The sequence below is a fragment of the Geotrypetes seraphini genome, chromosome 3 (assembly GCF_902459505.1).
Source record: "Geotrypetes seraphini chromosome 3, aGeoSer1.1, whole genome shotgun sequence".
NCBI classification, from domain to species: domain Eukaryota; kingdom Metazoa; phylum Chordata; class Amphibia; order Gymnophiona; family Dermophiidae; genus Geotrypetes; species Geotrypetes seraphini.
Window position 1 is genome coordinate 167,558,336 of NC_047086.1, and position 24,641 is coordinate 167,582,976.

General features: G+C 43.0%; 1 protein-coding gene across 1 annotated transcript in view; it reads right to left on the minus strand.

Moving 5' to 3' along the window:
• Window positions 1-23,407, minus strand: part of SYNE1 (spectrin repeat containing nuclear envelope protein 1) — a 994,076-nt gene extending 970,669 nt beyond the window's left edge. The window contains exon 1 of the mRNA XM_033936910.1: window positions 23,125-23,407. Coding sequence (XP_033792801.1) covers window positions 23,125-23,191 — 67 coding nt within the window. The 5' untranslated portion in view covers window positions 23,192-23,407. The remainder of the gene's footprint in view (window positions 1-23,124) is intronic.
• Between the last annotated feature and the right edge of the window lie 1,234 nt (window positions 23,408-24,641).

Below are 24,641 nucleotides of genomic sequence, written 5' to 3' on the forward strand. Positions count from 1 at the left end.
AGATATAAAGGTTGGCAGTAAATTGTTCCAAAGTTTGGGGGGCAACTGATTTTCTTGTAGATTCCCCTTGATATTGATCTGACTGTGCCCAGACCATAGAAATGGTTAAAGGAGAATGCCTTGGGAGCAGTGCAGGATTTTCACTTGGTGAGGCTCTTCTACTACTACTACTACTACTACTACTACTACTACTACTACTACTACTACTATTAATTATTTCTATAGTGCTATCAGATGATGCAGTGCTGTACAGAGTCACAAAGAAGAAGAAAATAGTCTCTGCTTGCAATCTAAACCAGTGGTATTGAACCCAGTCCTCAGGGATCACCTGACCAGTTGGGTTTTCAAAATCTCTGTCATTCATATTCATTGTGGATATCCTGATTCAGGTGATCCCTGAGGACTACCACTGATCTAAACAACCGAGACGGACAAACAGGATGTCATGGATACAGTTAAGGGGAACAATTAATCAGGTGGCTGGCTTGGAGGGCAGAGGAGTACGGTTAAGGATTGAAGGCTATTTCAAAAAGGTGGGTTTTCAGTCTGCTTTTAAACAAGGGAAGGGGCTTGGCACCACTCCCTTAACCTATTCTCTGACCCGCCCCCATCCTCTCCTTCCTCACCCCCCTCCTGCCGCGCATGCACACCCCTTCCCTCTTTAACATTTGCAGCATGAGCAGCTACCCCAACCTGCTGCTCGTGCCAGCGTCGCCTCTTCCTCTAATGTCACCTCCTAGGCGTTGGTCCATGGAGTGATGTCGGAAGAACCAGTGCTGGCTCGAGCCACGAATGTTAAAAAAGTATGGGGAAAGGGAAGCAGCATGCATACGATAGTGTGGGAGGCGGGGAAGGAGGGGGCGGAGAGGAGGATGGGTGATGGCTCCCCCACTAAGAGGGCACCTGGGGTGGTCCACTCCCCTGCCCCTCCCCCTTACTACACCTCTGCTTTTGGAAAATATTCTTTATCAGCATTTGATGCAGCTCCATCGTTGGTTTGTATCTTTTTCACCATCTTTTTCTCTGCATATTTGTATTCTACAATTGGCAGGATGACTTTAGCTTCTTGTTCAATATCATCAAACTTTTCTTGAATATTTTTCACAACATGGGTAAAATGATGCCTATATATTTGTACATGTGGTAAGTCCAATCTGTGGATCCTGGCGAGCCTTGTAGATATTGTGAAACTCCTTCGGCAAATGAGTTCATAAGTGTAGCATAAAAACAAACTCTAGTTCCTCCATTTTTTTCCATAAGAGCGCCAACTTATAATATAGTCTCACTCGTTTCTTTCTCATTACTATGGAGAGGACTTAGAGCAGGGGTGCCCACATTTTTTTGGCTTGCGAGCTACTTTTAAAATGGCCAAGTCAAAATTATCTATTAACAATAAGATTTTAAAAAACACAAAGCACACTGTACGCAGAGAAAATGTTAATTATCATTTGTATTTGGGGTTTTTTTCAGAGGTCAAGGCAGATGACTTTAAAATATACAATGTCACTTTAGTAACAACTATAAAAAAATAAACAAATATACCACCTCCCCTTTTACTAAACCGCAATAGCGTTTTTTATTATGTACAGCATTCATTATGTACAGCATTTTATTATGTACAGCTGCACTGAATGCCTCTCACAGCTCCCGACGCTCATAGGCTCCCTGTGCTAAAAACCACCATCACGGTTTAGTAAAAGGGGGCCATAGTGCAAAATATAGACAGCAGATATAAATTCTCAAAACGGACACATTTTGATCAGTAAATTGAAAATAAAATTCTTTTTCCTACCTTTTTGTCTGGTGATTTCATGAGTCTCTGGTTGCACTTCCTTCTTTTGTAAAGCCAATATTTCTTTCTTTCTGCCTTTCTTTCTCTCTCTCCTTGCCCCCCTCTTTATTTATGCCTTTCTTTCTCTCCTCCTGACCCCCCAAACAGTCGTGCCTATTTCTCAACTTCCCCGATTCTTTCCCTACCCCCCACCCCCAAGCCACCACACCATTTTCTCCCTGATGCTTCCCTGAGCCAGGCCTGGCGCGTAAAAGTGCCGGGCCCACAAGACTTCAGCTCCGACGTCAATTCTAACGTCGGAGAGGACGTTCCATGCCAGCCAAGCAGCAATTGGCTGGCTCAGAACTTCCTCTCCAACGTCAGAATTGACATCGGAGGCGAAGTCTTGTGAGTCCGGCGCTTGTACTTGCCAGGCCTGTCTTGGGGAAGCAGCAGGGAGAAAAAGATTGCAAAGGAAATGCGATCGATTTGCGTTGCTTTTGCGATCTACTGGTCGATTGCGATTGACCATTTGGGCACCCCTGACTTAGAGCATCTATGACTGACTTGTAACTCTCATGTATGACAAACACAGCTTCGGTATGTGCTTCCCACCTAGTATCGGATAGATGCTTTGGTACTCCAAGTCTAGAATCTGATTCAAAGATGATAACAACACAGACACCATTTCTGTAGAAGATGAAAAGAAAGTGTATATTTCATTCACAACTGACGTCAGAGGAGGGGGCAGGACCGTGGTGGAGGCCTGGCGCCATTACCTTTTTCAGTAATGGCGCCGATGCTGCTTTCGCTGGGAGGGTAGGAGCGCGATAGTGACCGGGCCAGCTGTGCACCCCCCCTAAGGCGGCACCCGGGACGGACCTCCCCCCCCCCCCCGCCCCCCTTGGTACGCTACTGCCCTGGGGAAACAGCCTGCAACAAGATCGCGCGATGCCAGAGATCTTTGCTTGCTTCGGCTGTTTCCTCCGCCGCGGTCCCGCCCCTCCTCTGACGTCAGAGGAGGGGGCAGGACCGTGGCGGAGGAAACAGTCGAAGCAGGCAAAGATCTCTGGCATCGCGATCTTGCTGCAGGCTGTTTCCAGACGCGACACCCGGCGCAGGGGGGGGGAACTGGACCGGACCGGGAGCACCCCCTCAAGGCTTGGCACCCGGGGTGGATCTCCCCCCCCCCCCCCCCCCCCCCCCTTGGTACGCCACTGTTGCAACTAAACAGCAATCTCCTGTAGTACGGCCAACAAGATTTAGTGAATGTTCAACACAGGGAATATATTTCTCTAGCATAAAGATTTTCAGATAGCTATTTCATAAATATAAGTTTCATAGAAATAGGAACTTCTTCCTTATTTCAACTAGCGACCTCTTATAAGAATCTTCTTAGGCCCTCAGCGTCACCACTCAGAACTCAAACTTATCACTGTTCTGAGCTTTACATGGCAAATCGTCACTGGGTCTAATTTTTCATTTCAGCTTTTATAAAGAGCTTCAATTTACTTATACTTTCTAAATCCTTAAATAATTTCAATATAATTTTACTTAGCTTATATTGTAGTTGTCTCTACTTAGAGATGTCTAACTCAAAAAAAAAAAAAAAAATGGGGCTGTTGGAGGGTCTGTGGAGGGGGGTTGGGGCATTTTGTTTGTGGGAGTCATGGGGGGGTCCGGCAGGAGGGGTTGGAGGGGGGTCATTGGGGGGTCCGGCAGGAGGGGTTGAGTACCCTCCTTCCAGCGATCTTCGGGGGAATGGGTTCTGTCTAAACAAACCCGATTACCGGCGTCTGCAACATGGACGTCGGTTACAGAATTGGTTTTACTTTGGGCGGGTGTAGGCCCGATTCTGTATAGGACGGGCATCCTATACAGAATCCAGGCCTCAGTGTCTAATAGAGGTTTAAGTAAACCAATCGCCCCACATAGACTTTTCTGCTTCAATAACACATTAATTTTGAAGCAGGGAGATACATCCTTGGTCTGAAAAACTGTCTAATCAAAATATATAATTTTATAAAGTGCAATTCTCATAGTCTTATGCAAAATGTAAAGTGCAGTTTTCAATAATATTTCATAAGAAGTTGCCTCCGCTGGGTTAGACCAGAGGTCCATCGCGCCCAGCAGTCCGCTCCCACGGCGGCCCATCAGGTCCATCACGTGTAAGGCGATCCTTGTCTAAAACCCTTTATTCCCCTTTATACTTCTATCTATACCCTTTCATAATCCTATCTCTACCTCTATCTGTATCCCTCAATCCCCGCATCCTTCAGGAATTTATCCAATCCTTCTTTAAAACCCCGTAATGTACTCTGTCCTATCACAACCTCTGGAAGCGCATTCCAGGTGCCCACCACCCTCTGAGTGATAAAGAACTTCCTAGCATTGGTTCTAAACCTGTCCCCTTTCAATTTCTCCGAGTGCCCCCTTGTTCTTGTGATTCCCAATAGGCTGAAGAATCTGTCCCTCTCTACCTTCTCTATGCCTTTCAAGATCTTGAAAGTCTCTATCATGTCTCCTCTGAGTTTCCGCTTTTCCAGGGAGAGAAGCCCCAGCCTTTCTAACCTGTCTGCTTATGGAAGGTTTTCCATACCTTTTATCATTTTCATCGCTCTTCTCTGAACCCTCTCTAGTATCGCCATGTCCTTCTTAAGGTACGGCGACCAATATTGGACACAGTAATCCAGATGCGGGCGCACCATCGCACGATACAGTGGCATGATGACTTCCTTCGTTCTGGTTGTAATACCTTTTTTAATAATACCCAACATTCTGTTTGCTTTCTTTGCGGCTGCTGCACATTGTGCCGTTGACTTCATTGTTGTATTCACCAGCACACCCAAGTCTTTTTCAAGGTTACTTTCCCCTAGTACTAATCCCCCCCATTTTATAGCTGAACATCGGGTTCTTTTTCCCTATATGCATGACCTTGCATTTCTTTACATTGAAGTTCATCTGCCATTTATTAGCCCACTCCTCCAGTTTGTTCAGGTCCCTTTGTAGGTCTTCACATTCCTCTGCAGTTCTAACCCTGCTACAGAGTTTTGTGTCAACCGCAAATTTTATAACTTCACACTTTGTCCCTGTTTCTAGGTCATTTATAAATACATTGAACAGTAGCGGTCCGAGCACCGACCCCTGAGGAACGCCGCTCGTGACCCTCCTCCAGTCCGAGTAGTGGCCCTTCACTCCAACCCTTTGCTTTCTGCCTGCCAACCAGTGTTAAATCCATCTGTATACGTCCCCTTCCACCCTGTGGTTCCACAGTTTCCTAAGTAGCCGCTCGTGGGGTACCTTGTCAAAGGCTTTTTGGAAGTCGAGATAAATTATGTCTATGGGTTCCCCTTTGTCCATCTGGATGTTTATCCCTTCAAAGAAGTGCAGTAAGTTTGTTTGGCATGATTTTCCCTTGCAGAAGCCATGCTGGCTCGCTTTCATTTGTCCATTTTTTTCTATGTGCTCATGACATGGCATTATTTTTTAAGCCTCTGTCATGAAATATTATTGAAAATTGTACTTTACATTTTGCATAAACCTATGAGAATTGCACTTTATAAAATTATATATTTTGATTAGAGAGTTTTTCAGACCAAGGATGTGTCTCCCTGCTTCAAAATTGATGTGCTGTTGAAGCAGGAAAATCTATGTGGGGTGATTGGTTTACTTAAACCCCTATTAGACACTGAAGATCTTTTCTCCATTTTTTGCCACTGTGATATATAGTACATAGTGCTGTGGGTATTTTTGAATGTTTCTGCTATTGAGTTATTCAGATAATACATGTGTAGAATTACGAATATTAAACTAGAGATATATTAATCTATCTGCATAGCCTCAACATAACTGCATCCAAACTAATTTTTAAGTACCATCATTCTTCAATTTAATAAACCATTTTTTAATAAAGACATTACTCGACAACTGTTATATATTCACTTAAAAAAAAAGGTTTTAGAAAATTTATGATACTAAAATTTTACAAGGCCAAGAAGCCCTATTTGTCTCATTGGTATTGTCTCATTTGTCTATTTGTGGTATAGTAACTTTTAAATAAGACACCGTAGAAGGTTTACTACTCTTGGGACCTCTATTAATAATACTAGTTTGAAGGCTTTCCCCTAATGGAAAGGTCAGAGGCTGGGGAGGTTTTGGAACCTAAAATATGACTTCTAGGTGGAGTCTCTTCTAGTCAGATGAGGTTTCTGCTGCTACCAGAGTTTTCCATTGATTATACTAAACTCTTACTTTTAATTTGATCATATATTGTAACACCATTGTAAAAGCCCTTAAATCGTAGAAAAACATAAACTATACCCCAGATACAGTGACACCATCACTGAAGCTCATATATCGCAACACCACATTTGAAGCTAATGTAAACTGACTACACAATCATTAGTAGCAGTATAGAAGCTTCCAATAAACAGTAAACTTTTTCACGGAAAGGATGGTGAATTTGTGGAGGTGTTTCGGCCAAGGGCCTGCATCAAGATCTGGAACTTGAAATTGATGGACAACTCAGCTGGTTTGATGTACAAATTTGAATGTATCCAAGTGCAAGAAATCTTACAGCTCAGAACTAAAAATTAGAGCGGGTGTATAGCAGCTGGTGTTACTAGTGTGTGTTTTTTGTGGGGGATTTGTGTTCCTCTGTTTTCGCCCCCTCTCTCTCAAAGTTAGGTGCCAGGAAGATGCACGAAAATGTGAATTGTATAAAGAAAGTCCCATGCAGAATTGTCTTTACAGAATATTAGCTTAAAGGCTCCTTTTAAAAAAAGTCGCAGTAGTAATTCCCATGCAGAAAATGTGATGCAGCCCATCAGTTCCTATGGGCTGTGTCACTTTTGTCGTGCTAGGACTTGCTACCATGGCTATGTAAAAGGGGCTCTAAGTCATTTTCATACTTAAGTCCCGCCCCCCATTTTAAAAAAACGTAGTATGGTTTTTAGCACCGGTCGTGGCATTAACAGCTCCAATGCTAATAGGAATTTTTTTTTTCACCATATCTTTATTCATTTTAAAAACCAACATCAAGTGCAACATATTATCAAACAATGTATAAAATAAACAGCACTTAATACCATCAAATGACATAATAAATATATATCCCTTCTCCCTCACCCACCCATCCTTTCATACAGTATAAAGATAAGGAAGAGTAATACAAATGATCAAGATCAACAAATTACAATCAAATAATAAATTAAAGGCATATCCCCCCTCCCCCCACCTCTCCTGGATGTGTATAATCAAAAGGCTAAAACCAATAATCAATCTTTACAAAATTTTGTCAATGGGTCCCAAACCTCCTTGAATTTCTTATAATGTCCTAACTGTATTGCTCTCATACGTTCAAATTTATAAGTTTGGCACATTCTATGAGTGTCGGAGCTGTTACCATTGTGCTAAAACCCACTCTACTGTTTTGTAAAAGGGGGGTTTATAAGCAACTTTCAGTTATATCCCAGTGTGTGTTGTAGAGTTACTTTCAGAAAACATTTCATCAAAAAGAGGAATGTGAATTGAGTAGGATGCATGTAGGATCTTGAAGAATAAGGATTCTTCCCAAGCCCTCTGGACCCATCAAAATATAAAACATTTTATTATGTTACCCAGAATTTGTCACAACCAAAAATAAGTTCACAGGGATCTTTTACATTAGTTTTAGTTGGGAGGGGTATTCCTTTTCTCCAGGGTTGCATCCACACCTTGAATTCTGCGATTTTTATACACTTCACTCTCCCCCTGTCTCCTCTTCCTTTTTCCATGTCTTCTGCTATGTTAGTACTAGATATGTCACCTCTCTTCAGTCTGGTTCCAGTCCTGAACAACTGGAGATTGCACTGGATTTGGGCAGCAGCAATACCTCCTGAGGCAAGCCTCCAGACTTCCTTTAGATTTCCATTCTGAGTGAAGCATTGACAGCATACTCTATTAGCCTCCAAAGATCAAGACCTGGCCAAATTTAGACCAGGTACCAAGATCCTATTTGGGAAGACCAAATAAACTTTCCCCTTCATAAACATATGGAAAAATTATGGCAGATAACGACCATATGGCGTACCCAGTCTGCTCATTGATACCATCTATTATCCCTTCTTTCCCCTTAGAGTTCTTATGTACTTCTTCCAAGCTTTCTTGACTACACATTGAGATTTTTATGTCTGCCCCTATACATTTTATGATGAAGGCAACTGACCATTTTAGTAGCTGCTTTCTGGACCAATTTCATCCTATGCATATGTTTTTGAAGGTGCAGTCTCTAGAATTTTACATAGTATACTAAATGAGGTCTCCGCAGAGTCTCAAGAAAGATATAGTGGCGTTAGAAAAGGTTCAAAGAAGAGCGACCAAGATGGTAAAGGGGATGGAACTCCTCTCATATGAGGAAAGACTAAAATGGTTAGGGCTCTTCAGCTTGGAAAAGAGTCATCTGAGGGGAGATATGATTGAAGTCTAAAAAATCCTGAGGGGAGTAGAACGAGTACAAGTGGATCAATTTTTTGCTCTGTCAAAAATTACAAAGACAGGGGACATTTGATGAAGTTACAGGGAAATAGTTTTCAAATTTTTTTTTTTCATTCAGAGAATAGTTTAGCTCTGGAACGCGTTGCCAGAGGATGTGGTAAGAGCAGATAGCATAGCTGGTTTTAAGAAAGGTTTGGACAAGTTCCTGGAGGAAAAGTCCATAGTCTGTTATTGAGAACGAAAAAGGGGAAGCCACTGCTTGCCCTATATCAGTAGCATAGAATATTGCTACACCTTGGGTTTTGGCCAGGTACTAGTGACCTGGATTGGCCACCGTGAGAACGGGCTACTGAGCTTGATGGAAAATTGGTCTGACCCAGTAAGGCTATTCTTATAAAGAGGCATTATCACATCCTTTTACCTGCTAGCCATTCCTTTCCCTATGTACCTGTGATAAGGATGCCCATGTGCTAAAGGAGAGAGGTTAGGACAACATAGTTTCATATGAGCAAAACACTTTGTATTCTTTTTAGTTTGCCTTACACTTTACAGAAAGTTAGCTTGGCTTACCTTGCCAAGCAATACAGGCATCAGTCCTTTTTCCCACAGCTCTGCCCTTAGCTGATGTCTAAGGAAAAACCAGGAGCTCTTTTCTCTTGCTCAGGGACCTCCCTGAATTGTTCCCAGACTCAGGCATATATTCCCCTCCCTGCCTGAGGACCGTCCCTGTGACTCAGCAGAATTGCTGAGCCCAGTGTATCCTGGGAGCTGTAGTTTCCACACTACTGGGCCAGCGCCCTCTGCTGCCTAGTGATATAATGACAGCATTACTGAAGGAGAATCCCTGACTCTTTTACAGTACCAAAGCATCCTTTGGGATTTTGCCACTATCTTTTCTATCTATTTGGCCATCTTAAATCATTATGTACAATCACATTCCTCTTTCATGCACAAAAAACTTCATCCTCTAAACTGTACCATTCCTTCAGGATGACCCTGCAATTTTAGCTGCCAAAAATTCAAAATAGGGTCTTTTATTGCCTAGGGAACCCTCTAGCTCCTCACCTGAACCCTACCTAATAGGGAATCCAGCTAGAAATTCATAGGAGTGTATTTAGTCATGCTGCTTCCAGGGAAGGTGCACCCTTCAAAAGGCATCTTAATTAAAATTCACTTCCTAATTCAAGAGTGACACTGAGAAGCACATTCATCAGCATAGCATTTTGATGTGCTGCAGTGTATCCATATCTAAGGACTGCTAATCCCCTGGAGACAGATCCAATTCATTAAGGGGTAGATATTCAGTGTGGTTTAAGTGGGCCAAAGAGGCTCCTACCCACTTAAACCATGCTGACTACCAATATTCCATGGCACTTTACTAGGCAGGACTTCTGAATATTGGCACTGATCAAAGCAGCACTGTCTGGGTGTCAGAGTAGTCCATGGGCAGAAGTTGGGCTGAGTTGACACTTAATTGGTTAGCTGCTATATCCATTCTGCTAATTGATTAAGTAGACTTTTAAAAGGCTATCCTGACTTTTTCTGCCAAGCTATCTGAGCATCAGTCTGAATATCCAGTGCTCAGTTAACTTACATAAGAGTTGCCATACTAGGACAAACTGAAGGTCCATCAAGCCCATATCCTGTTTCCAACAGTGGCCAACCCAGGTCACCTGGCAAGATTCCAGAATCAAACACATTTTATGCTGCGTATCCTAGGAATAAGCAGTGGATCCCCCACATCCATTTTAAGAATAGCTTATGGACTTCTCTTTTAGGAAGTTATCTGAATCTTTTTTTAAACCCCAGTAAGCTAACTGCTTTCATCACATTCTCTGGCAATGAATTCCAGGATTATGTTAATTGAATATTTTCTCCGGTTTGTACTATTTAGCAGCTTTATCGTATGCCCCTTAGTCCTAGTATTTTTGGAAAGAGTAAACAAGTGACACACCTTTCCTCTTCACTTCACTCAGTATTTTTAAACCTCTATCAGATCACCCTTGAGCTGTCTCTGCTCCAAGGTGAAGAGCCCTAGCTGCTTTAGCCTTTTCTCATAGCGATCCCTGCGCTGCTTCCTGCGCCACGGTCCCGCCCCTCCTCTGACGTCAGAGGAGGGGCGGGACCGCGGTGCAGGAAGCAGCGCCCAAGCAGCTCAGGGATCGCTGATGTCGCGATCCTGCTTCACAGGTGGTGCAGGAAGGTCAGTGGGCCGAGCGGTCCTTCGGGGGTGGGGTGGGGACTGAACGGCAAGGCCGGGAGCACCCCCTCAGGGCTGGCACCTGGGGCGCACCGCCCCCCCCCCCCTTGGTACGCCACTGGCTATAGGGCAGCATTCTACTGAGAAATGATAGATCAAAAACTCACCTACCATGATCAAATTAGCTTGGTTGTAAAAAACTGTTTCTTTAAACTACGGATGATAAGGTTTCTTTCAAAAGTTCTTCAGCCAGCTGCTTTAAACATTCTAATTCATTCGCTTGTCATCACAAAACTCAACTACTGCAATTCTTTATACAAAGGGATATCACAAAAAGAAATGACGTCTACAGATAATTCAAAATTCTGCAATAAGAATTTTTACAAACTCAAGGAAATTCGACCATATCACACCATTACTCAAAAATGCTCAGTGGTTACCAATCCCTCACAGAATTACCTATAAACTAGCCCTCCTAGCCTTTAAAATTCAACAATCAAAATTACCAGGCTTTCTGGACAAGCTCATAATTCCATATTCAATTCCAAGGACTCTCAGATTCACAAATCAGCACCTTTTATCTATCCCCTCTTTAAAGGTAATAAACACAAGATGTATGGAAAATTTCTCGATCACTGCTCCTCAAATCTGGAACCATTTACCACTTTATCTTAGAGAAGAATCTACCCTAGAGAAATTCAAGGGTTCCCTCAAATGTTATCTTTATACATTTGCTTTTGAAAGATAACAAATTCTTAGGTAGCCCAGTCACTCACTCTTATCACTTGTAGTTCAGGCCTATTTTAATCAGCAATTACTTTTAAGTAATTGCTGACCCCTTCTTGTTGTTTTTTCCTTTTTTGTGCTTTCCTATCTAAATTGTAGTTCTCCCCTCTATCCTCCCCAAAGTACGTTATGAGTAATGTTTTTGTTTTATGTTTCAAAGATTATTTTAATTTTGCTGTACAGTAAATCGCTTTGAAATGATGTTGTAAAGTGTTTTTATCAAATTTTAATAAAACCTGATACTGTCTATGCCCCAAAATTGACAGGGAGAGATGTATGACATACCCATATCTAATTGCTCACATTCAAAGCATAAGCTAAGATTAAGTGTAGCATATTTTGGGGAGGGGGGAGGTTATAATCATAAAGTTGATATTAGTGAATAAATGATGCTAGTTAGTGGTGAGTGAGGGGATGACATTCTTATGGTTGACAGGAAATGTATCATGGCGTTATGTTCCAAGACTGCCTTGTACAGTATAACTGCCCATTTGAGGATAGCAAAGCAAGTTGCCAAGTTGCCAACTTTATCAAGTTGCTTTCTTTATGATGCCGGTGTTTAATCAAGCGGAAGTAGAACATGCACAGAGTGCCAGATACAACTGGGCAACTTGTTGGGCAGACTGGAAGGACCGTATGGGTCTCTCTCTGCTGCCATTTACCACGTTACTAATCAAGAGAACCCTGGTAGACACATATGATTTATAAAACGATTGTCTAAGTCAGTCAACCAGATCTCAGTTTGAAAAACTAAATGTGTTGTCAACCCACTATAAATCATAAAACAATGGAAATCTTAATAGAACTGGCATTTAAAAAGTCTGACACACAGGTTATAAACTAAAATAACATTCACTAGACAATACTTTTTAGCAACTTCAGTTTGAGGTTTCAAAGAAGGCTTGAAATGCTGTACATAATATAACACAATCTCCTATATCATCTCCAAGAATGCACCTCTATATATTCTCTGTTAGTTCCTATTTCACTTCAGATATTCATTAGTATTCTTCATGGACCTCAGAACCACCCTCCTCCAACCGTTATCAGTACATCTTCTAAACGGGGAGCTTCTTGGGTGTATATCTCTTCACTGGTCCTGACTTCTAATATACTTTAAAAAAAAAAAAAAATTTAACTTTTTATAGCTTTATTGTATTACTTAAGTATGTACTTATCTCAATGAGTAATACAGCGGTAGGACTCGACATGTTTCGTATCCGCTTCGTCAGGGATCCATGCACAACTGCCAACTAGTGTTGGTACATAATATAACAACCACTACCTCTTACTCTATGAATGACATTCTCCATCATAATAACAGAACCACATAACTCCCCATAAATATTAATAGCAATTCATTCATCCTTAGAAAATAACTCATACTCTTAAAACTAATCCAATGTGAAAATAATCTTACCTAAGAATAGGACCCAAACACATAGAAACATGATGACAGATAAAGGCCAAATGCCCCATCTAGTCTGCCCATCCGCAGTAACCATTATCTCTTTCTCTCTCCGAGAGATCCCACAAATCACACAACACAAATCCATTATTGTCCGGAAACAGTAAACATCACAAATAAAGAGAAGAGAGAGAGAGAGAGAGAGAGAGACCCACATATCAGTCCATTAGTGCTCCAAAACAGGAACATCACCATAGAAGCCAACTCTGTGGTTATAGTGGGTTATGAGCACCCCTGATATTGTCCTAAATAAATTAAACTAACCCGAGTGGTATATACGATCAGAATCACACACTATAAATTAAGCTTCCACTTTTCCAGAGAAGTGCACAAAACAAACATTCACTTTTATACAGGAAAAGGCCTCAGAAATGGAGCCTACGCACAGTCATAATGTCACAGACTGAGTTGATCAGCGTAGTTTTAATGTTCCTTGCTCCAGTCATTGGCCAAAAACCTGTTTACTTATATTTTGTATTACTCAATTATTGTAAATTCTCATACTTTCAATACCACTCTGCGAAACGCTGGCCACGTCGGCATTTTCAAAGATCAAGCACTGTTTAAGTTAAGTAATACTTTAGTCACTTTTTTCAGTTGAACGGAGTAGTGCATGAGAACTTAAAGAAAAGTTTGAAAAAAAGTTTAAAAAGATAAATAATTGAAAGTATGTGAATTTACAATAATTAGGCGTGGTTCCCCCAAATTCTGTAATTGGATTCAACTCCTAGAATTGCCCTTGACTAGCCTCTGCCCCCCACCCTCCCACCCCCGGCCAACACACAAAAAAAACGTGCATGCACATCTTTATAGAACAACAATTATTAAGATGTATGCATAAATTTCAGTATTACCAATTAACACCAATAATTGATTGTTGGTGTCTAATTATTGGCACTAATTGGCTCATTAAGAAAATTTCATACATACTTTGGGCATGCACCCACATTTTCATGCACCAGTAGAATTAGGGGGTTAATGTGTATTATGGAATGTAAGCCCCAATATTCTCAATGAGGTCTATTTACTAACTATGTCCATTACTCAAATTAACAAAAATGAGGCCTTAAGTGTGGATTCAGACATCTTGCTGGTGATCTGCAAAATGAGTGGAACTCCTGGAGACTCCTTGCAGATGGAAAGCAGTTTCCATGGGGAAAGCTCAGGATTGGGAAATTAATTTTCAGAATGCATTTACCTAGATAACTAAAGGGGATGGGACTTATACACTGCTTTTTCCGTGTGCTTTATATAATCAAAGTGGTTTGCATATTTTTAGACAGGTACTTATTTTGTAGCTGGGGCAATGAAGTATTAAGTGACTTGCCCAGGGTCACAAAGAGCTGCAGTGGGAATTAAACTCACAACCTCAGGATGCTGAGACAGCTGCTCTAACCAGTAGGCCACTCCTCCACAGTGTAAATAGGCAGCTGGACAATTTCCCACCAAAAAAATACTCCTGCCCATCACTGTTGGGGAGGAGTAACCCTTCCCCCCTACACTATACAGACAAGTGTATTTCCGGTCTGTAATGTGACTTGTGATGCCATGATGGTATCATGTTTTGAAGGACATTTCTGATAAGATTTTGTGTAAAGGATACACCTGCAAAAGACACAGGGCAGCAGTACTCATCAAGAATAACACCACAAAGACCAAGAACATCAACAGAAGCTTCTCGTCACCTGGCTGCAGCTGCCTTTGTGAAGAGACAACCCCAATACCAACCTTTTATTTTAAGGGCTGTGATCACTTTGGATTTTAGGTGGCTTCCGACATATGAAATGTGTGTTATTCCTCCTGACTTTACCTTTTATCATTCTACATATTTTGTATCAGGAAATTTTAAATTCTAATCTTACAATTGTTTACACTTTGGTTTTTATACTGTATCTTTGTAAATAAACCCTTTTATATTTGTTACTATGATCCTCGTGTCTTAGGGCTCCTTTTACTAAGGTGGGCTAGCGTTTTTACTACGCGCTGTATTGTTGCGCGTGCTAACACCACGCTACGTACCAAGAACTAACACCAGCTCAATGGTGGCGCTAGCGTCTAGCGCGTGCTAAAACCGCTAGGGCAGCTTAGTAAAAGGAGCCCTTAGTAGTGAATAATAGGAAATTCTGAACTTGGGGACCTTATACACGTTTCCCCTTGATTCAGTGCCATTATTTACATGTTTATCTCCTACACCAGTGTATCGTAAACTGTGTGCCTCTTGAGATTCCAAGTGTGACGCGGCTCACAGAGGAGGAAAAGAAGTACCAGCCAGCTGACTTGCCTCTCACCGCATATCTCCCTTGACTCCTGCCTTCTGCATCTTCTCTGCACCCCCGGAACAGCAGCGGCAGCTCAGTGTGCTTTTAACTTGGCCAGAGTTGCCACGAGGATAAATTTAGTCATGGTTTTTATCAACAGCCTCGGGTCCTTTGCTACGCCAGCCCATTTCAATGATGCGACTTCCTCTTTCAAAAGAAGTTGCATCATTGTAATGGGCCGGCCTAGCAAAGGCCCCCAAGGCTGTTGATTTAAACTGTGTCTAAATTAATCATCACAGCAGCTCTGTGGCCAAATTAAAAGCACACTGAGCTGCCGCTAGACAGGAGAAGTACTGCTTGGCAGGGGAGGAAGGAAAGGGAAGGGAGAAGGGGTACTGCTGAACATGGGGAGAGGAAGAGGTGCTGCTGGACAGGGGGCAGGGAAAGTGAAGAGAGAAGAGGTGCTGCTGGACCTGGCAGAAGGGGTGGGAAAGGAAAGATGCTAAATACTGGAGGGGAGGGTGAGATGGTGGATGGGGAGAGAGCATATTAGCTGTGAGTGGAGTTGGGGGGACGGAAGAAAGGAAAATTGTTACAGGAGGAGTGAGAGGGATGAGAGAGGGGGAAATGGACATGGAGTGGAGGAGAGGAAGAAATGGTGCATGGGGAAAGAACAAGGGTTGGGGAGGGGGAAGGAAGAATGTCACTCGAGGGAAGAGGCAAGGATGGAGAGAGAAAGTGTGGAGGGTTGGACTCAAGGAGAGGGCAAGATAGATGGGGAGGACAGAAAGGATGGAAGGAGAAATGTCACACTCGGGGGGAAGGGGGAGTGGGCAGAGAGTGAAAGTTGGACTCGTAGAGGGCGAGAGAGAGATGTTGCTTAGGGGAGGGAAGGAGGATCAGAGGAGAAGCATGCAGGAGGAAGAGAGAAAAAAATGTTAGATTGGTGGAAAGGAGGGAGAAATGTTGGATTGGGAGAGGAGCCAGAAAGGAGGAAGGGAAGGGAGATGGACTGTAGGGAGCAGAAAGGAGGAATGGAAAGAGAAATGTTACACTGGGGGGGGGGGGAGGAGAGATGACTAAAGGAAGGGAGAGATATCAGACCAGGGAATGGAAGGGAAGTCTGGTAGTGCTATAGAAATAATAGTAGTAGTAGTAGTAGTAGAGAGATGCTAGATTATGGGAAGGGGAGGAGAGAGATGCCAGACTGGAAAGGGGGGGGAGGAAAGAGAAAGATGTCAGACCATGGAAATAGGGAGGGAATGAGAGAGATAGATGGGAAGGGAAGAGATGGAATAGTAGATTTTGAGAAGAAAGCAGACAAATTGAAAAATTAAATGTTAACTTAATGCCAAAGATGGATGCAAGGCAGAAAGTGAAGACTGAGAGAAAAACAGTCAATGGATAAGAAGGCACTGGAAACATAGTTAAAAGCATAGAAAAATAAAGTCACCAGACAACAAAGGTAGGGAAAATGATTTTATTTTCAATTGAAATGTATCAGTTTTGAGAATTTATATCTGCTGTGTATATTATGTGTATATGAAAAATGAATGGAAAAAATTGTATTACAATTAGTAAAGGGAATCGTTTGGGGCGGTGCTGGGGGGACACTTTCGCTTATTGTCAAGCCAAGCACTATATTCTCGCGCTCCCCCAGCTGGCTCTTCAGCACCCATTGGGTGCTCATCTTCGGGACTTTTTTGCCCAGTTGAGCCGGTTCAGACTTCGGTGTCCGCCTTATACAAGGCCCTGCTTCCCTTTGAGGCCCCTAGGGACTGTCGGAGGGTTCGGGACAGATGGGCCTCGGAACTCCATATGGATCTGGCTTCCTGGAATGTCTCCCGTAATCTTGTGACCTTGCCGCGTTTAATCCGGGGAGCCGTGTTGCGGGAATGTTATGCTCGTATATTATATAGAGGGTATATTACCCAAGCTCAGCTATTCAAATTTGGTGGCATTGCTTCGCCTCTATGTCTCAAATGTGGTCGAGATCCGAACACGTTTTCACATGCCTTGTGGAATTGTTGGTGTATTCGGGCTTTTTGGGATGAGGTGGTCAAATATTTGAGCTCCCTTTTGGAGACAGTTGTGGCGGGCACTGTTGATCAGGTGGTGCTGGATATACCGGGGGCTTTTGGATCCTTGCCTAGGGACGCTCGTTGGCTGTGTCGTAAGGTGTGTCTCCTGGCTCGAAGATGTATTATGCAGCATTGGACCTCATCGATTCCTCCGCCGTTTTGGCATTGGAGAGCTCATTTTCATGCATTAGTTTTCTGGGAGGCGCCCTTAACCGTCATCGTAGCTTTTTGCTACTTTGGGACCCCTGTTTACGTTCCTTGTCTCCTAGGGGACGTAGCCTTCTTCTTAATACCCTGGCTTAAGTGTGCTCTTTCCTTTCTGGTTCTGGATCCTGGCATCTCTCTGCTCTGAGATGGGAGGGGGTATGGGGGGGACTGTTCTTGGAGGGGATGCCTTGTTTATTTAGGTGCCCTGGGGTCATCAGAGTCCAGACCCTGGGGGGAATTTGGTCTGCGGATTTCTCCTTCCTGTCCTTGCATTCCTCTCCATTGGGGGGGGGGGGGAAGGGGGATGGTGAGTAAGGTGTGCAGTTAGGGGGGAACTAGGAGAGGTTGGGGCCTCTGGGTGGGTATAACTGACACATGTTTTTGTCACGCTGTACTTGGTTATTTAGAAATTGCCTCTGTTTCTTCTGTTCGGGCACTTTTTTCTTCATTTCTGCTGTTTTTTTCATGTCAATAAAAATTGTTTACAATCTACAATTAGTAAAAGGAGTGGGATCTGGGGAAGAGATTGGGTGAGTCTAGGGTGGAGCTTGGGAGGTCTGTGGTTGGGGGTACTCAGTTGATATTTGCTAGACTTTCCTGCTGGTATGCCCTACTGGAATTTCAGGGCCTGTCTGGAGGGCTTCTGCGCATGTGCGTGATGTCATCACGGGGACATCCATGCACTTCTGGGTGCCTGAAGCCATGGCCACTATCTTTAGTGTGCCCCGGCTCGAGAAAGTTTGAGAGACACTGTCCTACACTGACCCCTATTGGTCAGTTTGACCACAGATGCTCCAGTAGGTGGAGGGTCTAAAGAGGACACAAATTTTGGTTGAAAGGGGTGAAGGCAGGATAGGTAGAGAAGTATCAGAGACTGATTAGTACAAAAGGGTGGGCTTGAGTAGGAGCAGATTTCTCAAAAACATTTAGGCACTGGCCTGGTTGAGGATATGGGGGAGAGGGATAAATGTTTTCTCACAATTTGCAGGGATAAGGCAGCTTGTGAAGTATACCGTATGCTGTACTATTTGGTTTCATAATAATTAGTTGCTCTAGATGCAGCTCATTATTGTTTAACAAGTTTGCCGTTAATGCACATTACTTTTCTCTTAACACAGCTTCATAAAGAGCTCCTTTGGCAAATGGCCTACAATACTCTATAGATTTCAGTTAGAGTTCTGGAAAGCTGATTGTGAATTTGGTAATTGGCCTGGTGCACCAAAGGACAAGGCATATTTTTGAGCCTACAGTTCAGGAATGAATGTACCCAAGGATCCATTTACTGCCACACCTAACAAGTAGCTCTTTGTACCAAGGATTCCAAACATGTGTATTCAAATGGGGATCTGCTTTAATATGTAGGCATGATGTCAAAAGTCAAGAAATCTGACATTTGTCATTGCCATAAAGAGATCACAGGACTCTTACATGATTATGATTCTGCTAGACTGTTTCCTAGACCTGTGGAGGAATGAGGTCCATATCATCTTGGTACACTGATACAGTACCCATTCATGAGACCATGAAAAACACAATTTTCTTTAAAAAAAAAAAAATCCAAGGGCACTTTGCTAAAAGATCATGACATCACTCCACTTTGTGAAAAAAAAGTGCCATGCTTCCTATAAATTTGCAATTAGTGTCTTAAAGAAGGAACATAATTCTTCTTGCTTGTGATGCGTAGGAACTGTCCCTATCAACTATTTTTTCCTGATGTCAAAACTTTCTGGTATTACACTCTTTCCTGATGATAATTCAAATCTATTTCATAGCTTGGAAGCTTTTGATGACTTTTTCTAAAAGATTGCTGCCAGGTCCCTCCATTAGCACTGAACATTTGATATTCTTCACAGTAGTTTCTCCCACATGGCTCCCTTCTCAGTGCAACCAACCAAATTCCTACATTCTGAGCATTATTTTGCCACTGAAGCTGAAAAGAGTGTTATCTTATTTTATTTTGTGCCAATTTACAGAAACAAAATTCTCTGTTATGACATTGTTTCCAATCATTGATTCAACCATATTGATGCCATTCTCGTCTTGGTTGGGCTGAGAACTTTTCATCACCCCTTTATAAATATGAGTGTATTCTCTTTCCTAATCCCCATGCGTATACTCCTTCATTCTCATCTATTGATATCCATTCTCTTCTTTTTCATGACTCTGATAAGATCCTTGTAGTCATGTTTGATTCCAATCTCACATTCACACCATAAATCACTTCAATCCTATGTTCATTCTTTCTTGCCCTTGTGCCAAATTTAACAAGCCCAATTTTGCCCTGAAGCAGCCATAGTAAAACACTGGCTGACCTTCGTCAGTGTGGGCTTGGTGTCTTTGCAAACAGATGAAGCCTGGAAGTGGGTTTGGTGTTTCTGCAAGCAGTGACATCCCGACCAGTAACACCCGGTTCCTGTTTGAAAGGGAGTGAGAGTTCTTCAGCCCAGATAAGTGATGATGTGAATTTTTGGGGAACTCATTTACTCTGTGGGCGCAGGATGTTATCTGACTTGTAAGTTCATGATTGAATGAGGTTTTTGAACTGAAGCGTTATAGAGGAGGTTTTTGTGTCAATGAGGGCAATTCTAAGCTAATCAGGGCCTTTGGCCCCGCCCTATGCATCCCATTGGAGTACACGGCCCTGTAGACAGGAGGGAGTGAGCTTCCCTCCTGCCGTTTGCTCTTCCAAAGGAACGGGAGGGTATGGAGATGTGGGGGGGGGAGATGTCAGGAGAGGTAAGGGATATCAGGGGGATGTCAGGATTTGAAGGGGGATTTGGGAGATATCAGGGGGGGATGTGGGGAATATCAGGGGGAAACTGGGAGGTGAGGGAGTTGTGGGGGATGTCAGGGGAGGGGTGTAGGGCTCTGTGGCTCAGATGATCCTGACAGGGGGAATCATCATCAGCTGAGCCGCCAGGAATCCCCCAAAACCGGCTCAGCTGATGGGGATTCCTTCTGCCGTGATCAGCTGATGGGAAGTTTATGGGGGGGTTTACTCTTTGGGTGGTGGGAGGGGGGTCGTGACTACTGAGGGAGTAATGGGGGTTATGCCTTAAATCTTCCAGTGGTCTTGTCAGTTTGGACAACTTGGATATCTCAGCGGCACCTTGGCTTTCTTGGATAGCTCAGCAGCATTCTATACCGTTGACCATGCAATATTGCTAACTAGATTGAGGAGTTGTGGGATTCATGGGATGGTATTGACTTGGTTTGAATCTTTTCTGAGTGGGATGCAGCAAGAAGTTTTGGTAGGGGGAAGTCTGTCTTGTAGAGAGATCAAGACAGGGCACTGTTTAATCTGTATCTAGCACCACTTTGCAAATTGTTGTTGAACCTCGATATTTCATATCAACTAGTTCTTGTTTCTGGTGGAGAAATATTTTAATGCATCATCATAAAAACATAGAAACATGACGGCAGATAAAGGCCAAATGGCCCATATAGTCTGCCCATCCACAGTAACCATTATCTCTTTCTTTCTCTCAGAGATCCCACGTGCTTATTCCCAGGCCCTCTTGAATTCAAACACAGTCTCTGTTTCCACCACCTCTTCTGGGAGATTATTCCACGCATCTACCACCCTTTCCATAAAAATGTATTTCCTCAGATTACTCTGGAGCCTATCACCTCTTAACTTCATCCTATGCCCTCTCATTGCAGAGTTTCCTTTCAAATGAAAGACTCGACTCATGCACATTTATATTATGTAGGTATTTAAATGATTGCAACAGGCTTAAGCTAAGCATTCAGAAAATAAAGGTGAAGTATATCAGAAGGTCTTTAGGCTTTGATGTTCCTGTTACTCTTGACTTATTGGTGAAACTGTGCTGATAGTACAGGATAGCTGGGTGTTCTCGTGAACTCAGGGCTCACTTTTAAGGGGCAGGTGCAGGTGTTAGTACGGAAGATGTTCTTTCAACTTTGTATGGTAAATGGACTTAGACCCTATTTTTCAGCCCATTTGTTTAAAATAGTCCTGCAGACAATTGTTTTTCCAGTTCTTGAAGTCTTCCATTGAAGAATGCTGGTGTAGAAGGACTGAGGTTGAGATAGACACTAAAGAATGACACGGGATGGTTTCTCGTGGTTATCCACAGCAAAGATAATATATTCTGTCACCATGTCCTTAATCTTTAGCACTCCTTCTGCTGCCCCTCTCGCTCTCCTCCTCCAGTCTCCTAGCGCCCCATTCTCTAGGCCTGCATTGCCATTCTCTCTACTCATCCTTTCAGCCCCCACTTAGGCTCCATGCTTCTCATCTCCTCACCATTATGTCATCATGTCCTAGTCATCTTCTGCTGCTCTCTTTCTCCTTTACCCCTAGTCCTTTTCTCTTTTCTGCTGTTCCCCCCACCTCCTAGGCCCATCCATCTTCTGCTCTGCTCTGCTCCCCTCCAGGCCCATCCACTTGCTCTGTGCCCTTCCCCCCATAGACCCATCCATCTTTTATTCTGTTGCCCCATCCTTGAGTGCCATCCATCTTCTGTTCATTTATTTTTCTCTCTCCATGTCACCATCATTCCCTCTGCATCCCTAAAATTTCCTTTCCTGTCTCTCCCATGTGTGTCCTTGTTTCTCTCCCTTTACTTATCCTCATGTTCAACATCAGTGTCCTCTTCCCTCCCCCTATGCCTAGCATCTTCTCTCTTGTCCCTGTCCCTATCTGTATACAACTTCTAACCCTCTCTTTCCTTTCACCTGCACCCTGAACATCTCATCCCACCCAAGGTCAAGCATCTCTCTTCCCTCTCCCTGGTATGCAAACTCTTCTTCCCTCCCTCTGGAGTTCCCCTAATCTAGGCTCTTTTGTGGCAGTTGTTTAAAAGCAAAGCAGCTGATGATGGTACCTTGTTTGGAAATACAGTGTATATTCTTCCATATATATTTACAAAGTGTTGTCAGAAGGACGTTAATTAGGTGTTCTTCATATTTCCAAATTAGGTACCATTATCAGCTGCTATACTTTTAAACACATTCATGTCGAGTCTTTGGTTGCCTTCACTGTCTTCTTTTTGTGATTTACCAACCAATGCCACCCCCTAGTAACGTCTATGCTTATGATGGAAGGCTTGGAGCCACACATAATAAAGAAATTAGGAAGCACCCTGCTAGTAAGAAGCCACCCCTTCTCAAGCCGGAAATGCATCACTGGGTAGAAAAGTTTGTCTGTCACTGCCTTCAATCAGACTGGAGGCACGTGACTTCAGGACAGAGGCGGGTCTAGCTCAGAAGCAGCAGATGAGGTAATCGCATTAATCGCAATTAATTTTTTAAATCAGCATTAAAGATTTAGCATATTAATCGTAGTACTAACATACTAAATCTGCAGCCCTAGTTAAAAGTCCTCAAAAGGGCAATTCAGCAGCTCCAGGGTATCCTCCTCTCTGCCCCACCCCCACCCCACTCGTGCCCTCCCTTCCCACACCTGTACCTCTTTAAATCTTCACCAGCTTCTCTGGCCTGCTGCTCGCATCGGCATGTGCTTTCCCGCCGAGGTCACTTCTTGACCCTGCGACCCAGAAGTGATTTCAGAGGGAGCCAGGCTAGCCTGAGGAGCAGGCCAGAGTAGTTGCTCGCGCTGGCGAAGAAGTATGTGGGAGCAGGGAAAGGAGGGCACGAGGTGCCACACTCCCACCAAGTCGGTGCCCGGGAAGGTCCACACACCCCACCCTTCCCCCTTACTACACTACTGCCCCTGAACAGTGTTACTACATAATCTGCCTTTCTTTCAGTAGTCTTCAGTTCTTCTTCTTCCATCTACCCAATGCATTCCAATATCTGTTTATATACACCGAAATAATGACACATACAGATAAAAAAAACAATCAAGTGAATGAGATATGCTAACAATGAAAGAGAATCACTAGGTCACTTACCTTGCAGCCTTTGCATTACATTTGCAATATCCCTAGGAGATTTTCCCACCAGCCTGGAAGAGGCCATCACCTCTGCCCAGTATACAAAAAGTCCACTGACAAAATCTTCACATCAAGTCACAGTCCACAGCAGGTCGCAGTCCTTAAAATACTTCCCCATCATTTCGCTTCATCTCACCCAATGTAGTTCATGGCTGAGTCACTGCAGCCTCACGGCCAATAAAGGAGTAGATGGTCTTTGTGTGAATCTCTTTATGACTGGTGCAATCTTCCTTCAAGAGACCACAGCTCTCTGAAAAAGAAAGAGACAGCGAGCTTAAAAAAAAAAAAAAAATCTACCACTGTGCCAGCAAATCTCAAGACCTAACCTCATTTCTGGTGGTATTAATACAAAAAGTAAGAGGAACAAGATTTACTTTATTGCTTGTGCCAGAGAGGCAATTAATGCTAAAAGCCTACTTAGCAAACATCATTTGAGCTACACGGTCAAAGTGAGCTGACAGTAGGGCAACTTTCAGATGCCTTCCATGATAAATACTGAGGAACAATGTTGTAAATGACAAACAAGCAGAAGCAGGTAGAATCAGGAGATTTTTGCCCACATGAATATTTAAATGCCCCAAATCAAAACAGCATCTAAGAATCCAGCAAGAGCAATTCAATATTCATGCATGCTGCCAAAAGGCAACATTTCTATTTGAAAATGATAACAAAATAGTTTGCAATTTTCTTTCTCATTCATTTTTAACCACTGCGTTGGCAGCGAGAGTCATCGTGTCTATGGATTGGGCTTGAATTACAGATTGATTACTTGTCTTTTCCAAATCTGAACTCAAGGTGAGTTACGCTCAAGTATGCAAATGATTTCCATGCCTAAATTGGTTCACCATCTAAACCGTGTCTGAGGCAATGGAGAGGGAGGTTCCAAAGTGTCAGTGGGAGAAGGGAGATTTGAACCCTAGCTTCACTGTCAGTCAACACCAGGTGACTTATGCCACAGTGTACCCATCATTAACATTCCATCTTCAGTAATGGAGGAAGATGAGATGCCCCAATAGACTCAGATATCAATTTATTTTTTTAAAGTCAAATCTTTTTATTGAAAAAAGAAAGAATAACAGAAAAATACAGCAAAATAAGCAGTCAATAAACAAACAAACAAACTAACACGAGCAGCAGCAGAGCAACATAGCATATATGATGTTACAATTCTTAACAGCACCAGGAATTGTATTGTATTGTATTGTGATACAGTGGATCGCAGGTAAATTAATCACCAGAGTCACAGTAGTGTTGCAGTGAAGACCAGGTATCATGAAAAGATCTGTGGGAGCCTCTACACTCAGCCAATCGTAGTTCGTATTTATAGCACAAAAGAACCATATTCCACCACTGAGCCAATGGTATTGATGAGGTATGTTTCCAGTGAAGAAGTACTGTCTTAATGGCTAGGCCCATGAGAATGTCATAAAGGGCAGAACATGGACGAGAGAGTGGAGGCTCCAGTATGGTAGATC